The sequence below is a fragment of the Cyanistes caeruleus genome, chromosome 7, assembly GCF_971803275.1.
Source record: "Cyanistes caeruleus chromosome 7, bCyaCae1.hap1.1, whole genome shotgun sequence".
Lineage (NCBI taxonomy): Eukaryota > Metazoa > Chordata > Aves > Passeriformes > Paridae > Cyanistes > Cyanistes caeruleus.
The window spans coordinates 22,139,235-22,151,870 of record NC_141707.1 but is presented as its reverse complement, the minus strand read 5'-3'; the positions used below and the strand labels follow the sequence as shown (position 1 = coordinate 22,151,870).

At 41.1% G+C, this 12,636-nt stretch overlaps 1 protein-coding gene across 7 annotated transcripts; it reads right to left on the bottom strand.

Annotated features, from left to right (window-relative positions):
- Nucleotides 1-3,970: 3,970 nt before the first annotated feature.
- Nucleotides 3,971-11,526, bottom strand: LOC111931729 (cilia- and flagella- associated protein 210-like). 7 transcript variants are annotated; one of them, XR_015288947.1, is made up of 8 exons: nucleotides 11,198-11,526; nucleotides 10,288-10,444; nucleotides 9,167-9,306; nucleotides 8,685-8,877; nucleotides 7,961-8,125; nucleotides 7,191-7,297; nucleotides 6,308-6,474; nucleotides 3,971-4,388 (listed from the first exon to the last, which is right to left on the bottom strand). XR_015288947.1 is itself a non-coding variant. In XM_086896771.1 (7 exons), the coding sequence occupies exons 1-6, from the start codon at nucleotides 11,293-11,295 to the stop codon at nucleotides 7,196-7,198; spliced, it is 855 nt and encodes a 284-aa protein (XP_086752897.1). In that variant the 5' UTR covers nucleotides 11,296-11,526; the 3' UTR covers nucleotides 3,971-6,474; nucleotides 7,191-7,195. The 7 variants fall into 7 exon arrangements, 3 of the variants coding, with proteins under 3 accessions (XP_086752897.1, XP_086752896.1, XP_086752895.1); XR_015288945.1 differs by having other exon boundaries at nucleotides 4,491-6,463; XR_015288946.1 differs by having other exon boundaries at nucleotides 6,308-6,463.
- Between the last annotated feature and the right edge of the window lie 1,110 nt (nucleotides 11,527-12,636).

The following is a 12,636-nucleotide window of genomic DNA, read 5'->3' as shown; positions in this document are numbered from 1 at the left end:
TGCAATGTTGTTTTCATTATTTTTAATAGAGCTGACACACGGGCAAGCTATTGTTGAAGAAGTTTATTTGCACTACAGATTATTTTTGCCAGTATCACTGAAGCTTGTATAAGTATGTAAACAAAACAATCCACAACTACACTGACTCTGCTGTAGAAGAAGGGGGAAAATACAGGCAGTCAGCAATACAGCAATCCATAGAATGTTTTTTTTTAAATTGTGTTTAATTTAAAATCTCAAAATGGAGATTATATCCAATTGTAGTTTGCAGTTGTAATTACTTATTTTAAAAGATGCACTTGCATACCCTTTTGTATGGACTTTGTTACAGTTCAGAAAATTATTTGCACAAGTGAAATGGAATTTAATTCTTTCATAGCACATTAAAATTCATCTGAGTTGGTGGCACAAAGCCCATTTTCTTGTTTTTAATGTACTTTGGTTTTGTTTAAAAGCTGGCTACACTAAATTGCAGGTGGTGGGATGCAGTTGCCTGTATTGTATTTGGTAAATTGGTTTAGTGCAGAGCACTTTGTTTAAACAGAAACACAACTGCAGCCTTGTACAAGGGAGGGTTTGCCAGATTTGTGCTTTTCTTTATCAAACTGGAAATTGATGAAGTTGGTTAAGAACTTGGTGGGACTAAGTTACAATCCCCAGGACAGCAAGATGTCCCCAGGCACTAGTCATTTCTTGCTGCATTCTGAGGAGGCACTGACTGTTGCTCTTGCAGTCCTGGCACTGTTTATTCCCTCAATGACAGAGCTTTCCTGTTCTCAGCCTCACAGTAGCCACCTTGTGCTGTAGGCAGAGTATAGTTCAGTGCCATCTTTGACATTTGTATCAGGTCATTCATGGGCTTTTGGCTTAGAGGACTGATTTGGAAGAATTTAAGTATTCCGGAGGCAGTAAAAACTGCTTGTGATCTTTCCTTCTGAATGTGGGAAGAAAGTAGTAGAGTACAGCTTTTTCTGCTGGTACCCCAGAACTGACCTTATTCCAGGGAACTAATGAACCCCAAGGCACAATGTAAAATGAGGGCAGGGATTACTGGACTGACTTCGTAAATGTATGCTTAAGTGTCCATGCAGGCTTGAAATAACTTCCAGAGGTTAGACATGCATTCTCTGTTGTATCAACAATAGATGCTGAGATTTTACTAATACTGTGCAACATATAGATACCTGGAATGCTGAATTTATAATTGACAGTGGCTTTCTAAACTGTGTTAGAAAGAGATTAATATTTTATGCTGGATTCTCTGGGTACTGCCATCAACTCAGAAGCAGAAATTCTTGCTGAGGGCGGGTAGATAGAATGTACAGTTATGTAGACACTATTACCTGTAAAAAATGTGTTGTTGTCTGTTAATTCTTTAACACAGCCATAGTGTTTAAGTTGTTTTGTTTGTTTCAATTGGTTGTTTTAAGAAAGAAAAAAGGCAATGGTTACATTTTAATGCTTTGTTCTATTTGGTTGTTAGAATTTTAGCCTGAAACTTTGCACTTTGTACTTGAAATCCCAGACTACAGGCTTTTCTTGCAGTGTTTTTTGTCAGATGCATTTGAAGAATTTGCAGTGATCCCCAATAATGTCTGATTTGTAATAGTGTCAGCCTGGCAAATGGATTTTAGGTTAATGTAAAAAAGAGAAGCAGTCCTTTAACTGCCTTTTCTGGAACTGTTGAACTGCAAATAAAGTATTTTTGGAAACACCTCTAGGGGCAGACTCATTGCTTTTCTGATAAGCAAAAATGTATACTGCTTTTAGGACTTCCCTTGTAATAGAAAATCTAAAGATACAGATACTATTATAAAAGCAGCAGCCATTAAAGTATTCTTTTTGGGGGGTTGTTAATTTTGGTGTTTTGAAGGGGTGTTTTTTTGCAGGGGAGGGGGTGGTCAGCCACACTTCTAGTCAGTGTAATGGAAATGTAAACAACTGTTATGTACCTTCCTTTTGCTGAAAATAATGATTTTCCTAATGCAATATTTAACTAAATTATTAAAGAAAATGCACATCGAAAAGACTGTGAACTGCATTTTGCAGAATTTTAATTTAGTACAGTTCTGCAGTTACCTAGCATAAAACTTCAGCTTTCCATTTTGGTGTTTATGTATCTAGTTTAATTCTTACTTCTCACCCTTGAACAATTTATGTCATTAGGAACACTGTTTCAACAAAACTTTGTTGTGTAAAGGTCAAAAGTAATGTCCAACTGTTCGGGGGTTTTTTAAGTATCATATGAAAATAAGTTTTTTAGTTCTAGTATGAAATTTCACAAAAGAAATAGCAGTAATAAAATACAAAAAAATTGATGGGTTTGGATAGTAAAACTACATAAAGGTAAAGGTATATTTTTAGTAAATTAGTATCTTTCCTTAATCATAAAGTCATTGTTCAAATAAAACTAACAGGGCACTTAATGTGCATAAGTTCAGAGGAAGAATCTTGAACTGCTGAATATGCATATGGTTGGTTTTAAATTTATATTTGTATTCATGGAAATTCTAAGACATTAAAAAGACTAAATGAATTAATGCATGTAGTAGTTAATGCACTACAATGCAGCACCCTGAGTTTCAATTTAAATTTTGCAATATGTAAAGCACTTAAGGAAACTTGCTAATTTTGGTAGGAAATTAGACATGGCTACAGCTACATATCCCCATTATAAAAGGTAGTCTGTGGCTTTAGCCATAGCTGCTATTTAAGAGTGGTTATAAAAGGATTGAAAATAATTTAGGCATATTAAATTATGAACAATGGTGAGAGGAACTAGTTGATAACTGGGTTCCTTCAGCTAAAAGAATTGTTAATTATACTGGCAGTATTGTGCATGTAGCATTTATCAGAGCATTTTGTAATTCATCTTAGTCTTTTGGACATTTTGAAATTTATAATTTGTATCAGGGAAGATTATTCAGTTGTAAGCTGGGAGAATGAGTTCTTGAGTTGAAATGTACAACTTGTGTACTAAAGTACTTCTCAGAAATAAATGGTTTTTTTGTTTATTTGTTAGTGTATTCCATGTCTGCCACAAGAGCTTCTTGCAGTGTTAGCATCTTCTGCATTTAGAGAAATAATAATTTATAAGTCATATTGTGCAACCTGTGCTTGTAAATTCACAGACTATTCCAAGTTGGAAGGGTCCTACAAGAATCATCAGGTCAGCTCTTACATGAGTACACAGGGATCAAACCCATGAGCTCAGCATTATTAGCACCATGCTCTGATCAGGTGAGATCATCTAAGGCTAAATGTGCTTGGTCAACCTCCAGCCTTCTGAAGTCCTGATATGAGTACAGATTTACAAGGCAGAGTTATTTGATGTCAAGATACGACCTCCTCAATTAAACCAAGATCAATAAATTTTTACTGTAGATGTGAAGTTAGATTTTTATTCCATATTGCATTAGATGATAGTGTCAAAGAGTAGGTGCAGTTAAGAATTTCTATGACAGAATGGCAAATGACAATCTATTATGTCTATGTTGTAACATATAAAAATGCAGCCATGTAATGAAGATGACTTAGTGTCTTAATTGCAAACTCTGCTTGCCAACTATGGTTTTTTACTTGAAAAAATACAAGTGTGTGTGTACCTGAATGTGAAGCAGAATAGTTTTCACTAGTTAGAGAAGAACTATCTGTTAAATATGAATGTAAATGGAGTGCTAACACAGCTTACAGTCAGTTTAGAACTGAGTGAAAAAAACTTCCAAAAAGTCATGTACAGCAGTATCAGAGCCTGGCTGGTTGGCAGCAGAGTGTTTAGGAGATGACAGCAAAATGTTTTTCCCACTTCCTGTAGTTAGATTAGCTGGAGTGCTAGGTACAATCTTGCTGCAGACCATCTCCCATAAAGGATTAAGACTCAGCCAAAGCCACAACTTCTCAAGACACAATTTCTACCTTCTATTGCATTCTCCAAAGTAAAAGTAAGTAGAAAACTTTCACAAATAAAATATATGGTTAATGCAGATTTTATTGTTACAGACAAATGTACTAAATTTTATTTGCTCGGTAAGATTTTTTTTTTCAAGTCAAAACAAAAGGTTTGAATTAAGCCTGGAGGCACAGCAATATTCAAGGAGTACAGTACAGATGAACTAAGAGTTTACCTTTGGTTGTTACCTCTTGACTTTCTGAAAAGAATCTACTGCTTTATTCCATAATAAAATCAGACTAGTTACAGTACAGTTGGAAGCTGTGGCACTTGAGCTTGAGTTATAGGCAGGTTCTAGCAAATAGCATGTCTTGTAAATTGGTCCACAGTTAGCTTCTGCTGTTGGGCACTGTTTGGTTTTGCAGGCACACTGAACGTGGAAGGAAGGAGTGGCTATCTTACTCCTTTGTAGAAACTTCGGTAGTGGTCAAATGTATTTCTGAAAAAAAAAAAAGAAACAGTTTAAGTGTATAATTAGTTGCTTCTATTAATTGTATATGCACTGATACATTGTAGCTGAAACTAATGCAGAACTACTTACAAGTTTACCAAAGATAGTTCCAAACTCTGCCCTTGTCCACTGTGCCAGTTGGATTTTTCTTGTCTGCTCAGTAACACAAAATTATTTTCAGTACATGCTGCTTTTTCTTTCTAACCTTTGCTTATTTTCCTTTTGCACAGAAAAGGAGTCAGAGCAGATGGTACTCATTGGGAGGAAGGAGAGGTGCAATTACTATGTTAACAGAGATGCAGTGTTGCATTGTCCTGGACCTGCAGTGCTGATGTTCAAGCCCTTCAGTACCCAACAGAATTGTTAATTTCTCTGAATAATGTATTGGAGCTGAGGCAATCCACAGAAAAACAAAGTGCTGTGCTGGTTTATTATTTATTGTGCTGGTAATAGTCCCATGGTGCCATCTCTTCTGTTTATGGGCAATTCGTTTCCAGGTATGTATCCTCTTCAAACTTCCTCAGAGCTAACTGGTAGCAAAGACTGTCATGCTAAAAGAACTTGCACACATCTAGTAACTCCATCCTGGAACACGACCTAACAGTGAAGAGCCGCAGTTAATTAATTCAAATTCCCTTAGAATATAAGGCATTTTAGAGTGCTGTTCTCTTGCATTTCCTAGGTAGGAGTTGTATTAGATCCATGAAAACAGTACCCTCTTGCATATGTACCACCACACAGATATGAGTTGCAATATTGTTGGGAGAGTACCATGTTAGACACTGGAGGCCAACATGTTCAAACTGAAGTTGCTGTTCTACTTCCAGAGCTGGATCACAGGTGTGGAAAAAAATGCAGTTTGATTTTAGGTCTCTTGTTTCAGTCCCTCTGAGGACTGCCTTGCCTTTCAAAGGTCTTGGTCTTTGAGTAAGTCTAATACCTATTATGATTACCTCATCTGCTGCAATGTCCTGAAGCAGAACAATATCTGAGAGGATGCTCTTTTGAGCATAACCAATAATTGAAGTTTGCTAGTCAAATTATTTCTCAAAGCATTTTCTGATTTGCTAGCTATTAATTAAAACTTGATTAGAATCATTTAGATTGGAAGAGACTTTTAAGATCAAGTCCAGCTGTTAACACAGTACTGAAGTCCCAACACTAGCTCATCCATATCCCTGAACACCATCTACACATCTAAATACCTTCAGGAATGGTAACTCCAGCTAATAACTAACACAAGACTGGCCCTAGACATTAAATGAGAGGTACCTCTCAATGAGTAGATTCTTCCAGGTCAACAGTTTCCCTTTTCATCAGTTGCAGTTCATCTCCCCATATTTTTGTTACCATCTTTAAATGGCAGCTGAAAAGAACTCTGGTGAGCAGCTAGACCAGCCTCCTGCCTTACACAGGACAACTTTTACCAGCAACATTCCACTACCTCTGGCCATTCTGATCTACTATCATCATACTATGCTTTATAGAGATTTTATAGATAATTACTAACTAGAACTAGTTATTGAAAACAAGCATACAAAGCATGTGTATGTCAGAGTCAATAGAATAAATTGAGATCATGATTGCTGCTGGACTTTTTTCATGCTGAATTTTGGTAAATAAATCTATATTTAGGCCAATATGCTTTAAATTTACATGGGATTCCTACTTTATTCTAGGTGTACTGAAATAAAGAGTTGCTTTCTGGTACTGGAATTTGATGGGTTTTCTGTAGATGTTTAAAGTAAAATGAGCATTAAGCCCGATGGAAGTAGGCTGTAGACTTCAAATGCAGACATATATAATCTGCAGAACAGGACATTTCCAGAAGCTGAGTAGGAAATGAGGCTGCAATCCACCTTGTTTCTTGCTGCTGTGGAGGTAGACCAAAACCCCGTTTAACTCACCAATAGCATAGCAATGAGCATGTGCAACTTTGCACTTAGGGATGCATTTGGAGCATTATCGAGCTCTGCAGGTTTCAGCACCACTCCTGCTGTAGTCTTTTAAGGCTCCAGCTTCTGCCATCAAAAGGCTTTTACAGAAGTTTCCATTCTTTCTGGCTGGAAAAAAGCTTGATGTAATAAAATGAACATTGGCTCAGAGAGAAGGAAAATAAATTTTTCATTAGTGAACTAAGGAAAAAAGTATTGAGGGACAATTTCACAAGTTAATTACCATGTCTCTTTTTGTAATATGTAATTTCCAAAATTAATTATTCCAAGATAATTGGAGAGACTTCTGTGTGACTTTTAGTTGATAGTGCAGCAATGTTAGTCTTTAACTTTAGGTCAGAAGTGAGGTTTTGAAACAAGTCTTCATTGTTCCTATTTACTGTACTTGGGCTCAAAATACAGAATTATGGGCCATGCTAACTGACATGGGGAGTCAGTCAGCTCCACCCAGCTATGTTCTTCTATCCAAAGAGAGTGCAGCAGCCCAGACCACAGCAGGACTGACCAGTAACAATCTGTCCTAGCCCTGAGGAGAGTACTTGGCTTTGCCCTTAGGCAGAGCTTAGAGGGCCAAAGCAGGCTCTAAAAGTTGTGGCAAAATGCCAGATGTTTTCTCAGTCCTGAGCAAGCTGGGGGCTCATGTACATGAGGCAGGAAGGCATCGCATCAACCATCTTCACCCACCCCCCAGGTTTTATTGTTTTTAATACGGCAGATTATCCACTCCACCATTATTGCAGTTGTGCTAATTAGGAAGGCCACATCTTGTTCCTTCCTGGAATGTTTGGAGAGAATAGAAGTTACATCCAGTAATGGCACTGATTCAGTTACTCACTGTCTTTATCTCCGAAATGCTTGATCCTGATGAAAAGTAGCCTCTCTCTGAGAATCATAGTCCAAGTCTGCTTGCTTTTCCTGCTCTTTTCTTGCCTGCTTTTCAGCCTGGTGAAGGGAATAACAAAGCTTAGTATTTTGTTCTCAACATCACTATCCTGTAAAACAGAGAGGGTAAAAGCTTACAGAAGGTCTAAGGCATCCTTAGTTGATACTTGACACTTATCATCCCTCCCCACTTCTCTCCCCTGCCCTATCCCTCCAGAAAGGGTACATTAAATAGCTGAGTGAACATCAGCATTAGCTGCTGCTCTTTGGTGACCTGCCCAGAAGATACAGGAGGACAGCAGTGCATGGTCAAAAAAATGTTATAATGGCACAGGACAGAGGTGAGATGTCATTATTGATCTCTTACTACCAGCCCTCACAGTAGTCCTCCCTAACTCACATGGGCCATGTCCATGGAAGAGATTTCTGCTCTGCTGCTCTAAGATGAGGCCCATAAACCTCTGAAACACATCTATTGTGCATTGTCAAGTTTTCAGCAGTAACCTTCTCACTCCACATACAAGCATTATGTGATCCCAGGGGTACAGTCAGTCACCTCTCCAATGTCAGCAGCTGCAGTGTGCACAGGTAAAACTCAAACCAAACAAAATATGTACATCATACCCAGAGCAACCTTTCTTCTGCCCAAAAGGCCTAGTCCTATGTGTTTAGAAGTGTGCTTCTTTCTGAAGGGATTGACAGTACACAGTTGTTCTTATTTACCATTTGCTGGAGCTGAAATTTCTGTACTTCCATGTTTGCATCACGCTGTCTTTGTTTCTTGGCTTTCTCCATTTCCAAGTAGTTATAATTTTCTGTCATCCACTGATTACGATCCTTCTCACCCTCTTCCTTTTCCTGTCTCTCCTTTTCCTCTTTCAACTTCATCTGTAGTTTACAAAACACACAAAAGTTAACCGAGGAGCTGGCCTGCTAAGCTGGAAGTTGTATCTCTCTGCAGGAGCAGCCCTGTATCAGCACTCTGATAAGCACGGTCACTGTGGCTGGCCTGTGTCCAAGCCCAGGGCTTTCAGCAGCCCTGGCACATGTGCACCCAACACAGAAGGGGGAAACAGAGAGGGGACTCCAGGAAAGATGTCAGCAGACTTGCTGAAGTCCAGACTAGAGTGGTGACCAGAGTCACAAACTGTGTTCTGGGCCAGGCTCCTCTGCTAGAATAAGCAGTGCAGTTTGCACAAATTACAAACAATTACAGAGCCTTCCTAGTCTAATTTTTTTTGAAGACGGAATCACCACATATGCTGCTTGCTTCTTTCTTAAGGGTTTAGTTCTAAAACTCTTAATGATAAATGAGAAGCAACTGGTGAGAACCCGCATGTGTGTCTCACTCCAGATGACACTGCTGGAAACAATGGCATTTCCAAACACTATTCCTACATACAAGTATATGACAGAAAGAGGAGCAAGGACAGCCCCCATTTCTTACCACAGTGATTCTGTTTTCTTCAATAGATTCTACAGCAGCCTTTTTTTTCATTTCTTTCTCTTTGTTTTGCTTTTGATACTCATCTTCGACTTCTGCAGCTCCTCTAGCAAGACGATCGTCTTCAATCTTAATTTTTTCATTCATCTGGGCAGTTAACTGATCAAAAGCTTTGTCCTTATGCTTCTGTATCATCCTGCAGGAGAACATGAGCTACTGTAACATCCCAGGACATCTGCTCAGATTACCCAAGGCAACTGGTAACTGGATTCAAATAACACCAGCAATCCTACCTCCACCCCAACAGCACTAATTAGTACTGGAACTGGTAGGCATTTTTTTCTGCACTATTTCAAGTTCTAATTATAGAAAACTTACTTGCATCAAACTTCTGATTTTGCTGATATAACAACTGAAAATATTGTTTGTCACAAAATGAAATTGCAAGTATGAATTTTAACACTGAAAATTATCCCTGGACCCACCTGCTAGACTCTTCATTTTTTTCTCTTGTCAGATCAGCCATCATTTCTTTTCCTCTAATATAAGCCTTAATTTGATCATCATCTTTGTCTTCTCTTTGTTTCTCTTCAGCTTTAAGTGTTTTCTGTTCAGCTACATATTCCTGTTTAAATGGAAAACTGCTTTTATTTTCATGTAGAATGAGATTTTGGAAACATGACCCAAAAACAAATTCTAACAAATACTTCAGGCCTAGCCTGTAATAAGGAGTTCTTTACATCAGTGGAGAAGCTACAGAAGATAGAAACCCAGAGATAAAAGAAAATTTTCATTCTCTACTTATCACAAACCACAACAGAAATAAAATTAGTATGTGCTTGCAACCCCAGGCTTATAGTATCTTTATGTTCTCTCCTCTACCTTGCAGTGGCACCAACTGTACTGCTCCTATCCTGCGTATCATTCATATGGTGCAGACGCTGAAGGGCTCAAACAGTAAGTCTGTAGAACCATCAAAATGTAAAGCATAAGGCATTTTGTTATGACTCAGAAATGGCACTTGTATAGCTTGGCATTATGTATAGCTTTTCTTGCACATATAAGGTTGGGGGGGAAATGGGTGAAAATTGGTGTATTTGGGGTGAGGAGTATGGAAGGGAAAAAAGCAGGTAGGATTTTAGTGGGAATTCTCTCCTTTTACTACCTCACTTGGCAATGAATCATCACAGTACCTCTACTTCAGTTTCCCTGCCCAAGCAGGCATTGTCAGGGAAACAGTATGTGTGGTAAGTACGTCATCAGTAAGTTTAAAAGATATTGTCATACTCGGGCTGTTCCCTCTCCCTAACAAAGAAAAATGGATGTAGAGCAAGTACATGGAACCTAAATCAAATTCTCAAGTCAAGGACAATCTCGTTGCTGACTCTAGCAGACTTGGTCCATTGTAGACCAGTCAAAGCTCAGGTTCCACATTAAAACTTCCAAGAGGAAAGGGTGATTGGCAGGGTAGGCATTTGATCCCAGGCCACTAAAGCTGTCAGCAAAGACCCTGTTGCCCACAATCTTGTTTATTTGTGGGCCAAACCCAACCATCACAGCCAAGGTGAAATACGCATTTTGAACTGTCTGCTTTCCTGCTACTTACATGATGCTGCCTCTGGAATTCTACTTTTTTCTCCTGTTCCTTTTCTTTATCTCTCTGATTTTCCATTTGGTATGATTCGGTTCTTCGCTGTATTCGTTCTCCTTCTCTTCTGTTTTCCAGCTTGGCCAGATCAGCTTGATCCTTGTGCTCCTTTATTCTGAATCAGAAAAGGGAAGTGAATAAATGAGCTAGAGACAACATAAGGTAATAATGAACAGATACAGGATTCTGGACAGCTATGAGTGCTTTAACAGTAAAAAACCCTGATACTTTGAAGCAAAATAGCAGAGATCAAAACCAGAATCAGTTTCTATAAGCTCTCTCCAAATTCTTTGGCCAAAGCTCAGTTCCAGTCTGAGGGTGCTAGGGATGTCTGTACTAGCAGAAGTGAACATGACCGGCATGTGGACTCTAATGTTATATTGAATTTGATTAGCCTGTTTTATTGTTATCTCACTCCCTGTACAACCTTGGCCTTTTCCAGCAAAGTTTTCTAAGAAGTGCCACAGCACTGTGCAAGACATGGCCATGGTGCCCATGCTAGCTGGAAGTGTGAAGGCTTCTAGGTGGAGGGAAGCACAATAGTGTGACAAGCCACTCGCTCTGGGTGCCAGAATTGAGCCAGTCTTGTTGGAGGTTTTAGGACATAGCTTCTGACAGCAAGAGACTTTTCTGAAGCTGGAGAACAGAATTATGGAGGGTGAGGAAAGGTCCATCTGACCACGACTTGAGAATGATCTGAAACCCTCGTTCAAAAGCAGTGAGTCACGCAGCCCGAGGCACGGACCGCCCAAGAGCTGTGCCTTTTCGCGGGCCGTGCAGCCGGACTCGCCCGGGCCGGGCTGGCCACGGGAAGGTTTTTAACCCAAACCCTCTGGTCCCGCTCCCGGGGCCCCGCCGCCGGACTCACTGCGCCAGCTGCTCCTGGGCCACTGCCCGGCGGCTCAGGTAGCGGCCATGCTCCACCTCTGCCTCCCGGCGGATGGCGTCTGGCCCATCGCGGTCCATCGTAGGCCTTTTTCACTGCTTCTTTGGAGACGGAACGTCTGCCGAAGGAGAAGCAGGGATCTCACTGACGGCTCGGCTCCCCGGGAAACCGATCCTTCTCCCGTCCCGCTCAAAGGCGGCGGCTGGGGAGGGCTGAGGCGGGAAATGGCAGCCGAGTGGGCGGCGGCCGCTCCTTTGTGAGTGCTGGAGCGAAGCCGCGCCCCGCCCGGCCCCGCCCCGGGGAGCTGCGGCGTCCGGTCCGTCCCACACGGAGCGAAGGAAGGAAGGAAGCCACCCCCCGGAGGCCGGACCCTCCTCCGCAGCCGGTTCCTGAACTTGTCGTTTCCCCTTGGCGCGCCTGTACCTGGTAAGAGGCTGAAATGGCCCCTCCGCCTCTGTCCTTCTGCTCCCGCCGGTTCGCCGGGGCCGTGCAGCTCGGCCTGGCTCCGTGCGCTGCTGCGCCTCGCAAGAGCCTTTGCCCCGCCAGGCCTGCCTGTTGCTGGGGCCTAGAGCCCTCGGCGGCCCTGGGAGCTGGATGAGGAGGTCGGGCCTCCTTCTCTTTCCAGGAATTGACCCCTTGCCTTGCCTGGATAAGATTCCTCGAGGAGGTGACTGCTGCACCCGGGAAGGACAGCACCCACCTTACGCGCAGAGTTTTTACAGTGTAGGGGAGGTAAAGCCAGATCTGTTTGGCCCTCAGCTTCCTAGAGGTACCTTGCCTCCCTGGTAGCCTCACATCTTCCTAGAAGCCCTGTGCTTTCTCCAAGGCCTGGCTGCTTTCGGCAGCTAGGCCAAGGAACTTGAGGACACACTGAAGACCTACTTTCAAAACTGAAATATTGGCAAGCATCCTTTTATTTTTTTAAAAGGACTTGTATTATTTTCTGGTCTGGCCAGCAGAGACTGGCAGATGTGGGGTGCAACAAAGCAAAGCTTCAGGTTTCTTGGACTTTGTTTCCAGTGGACACCAGGATAGAGTGATACCCTGTTCAAAGCCCGGGGTACTGGTGCAGGAAATCATTACAGGAACCCCTAACTTCCAAGGCAAGGAAATGATGTTAACATTTCACCAAAGAAACCTAAGCTTAAGGAGGGAGACGTGTCAGTGGCTTGGGTGTAGGTGAGTAAATCTGCTGAGGAATCTGAGATACAATTTTAGATTGCATCTATTTAATAGATTACATTTATTTACAGACTGAATTGCTGATAAGTGTTTTTAAAAGAACAGCCCAACTATGTTGTCTCTAGTTGATGTGCTGATTTTGCAGGCCCTATTTACAGCTTTATTGGGACCGTTTGCCTCTTTGGTGACCTTTTAAGGGCTGGGATCAAAGCACATTAATATTTTCATGTAATCAAACT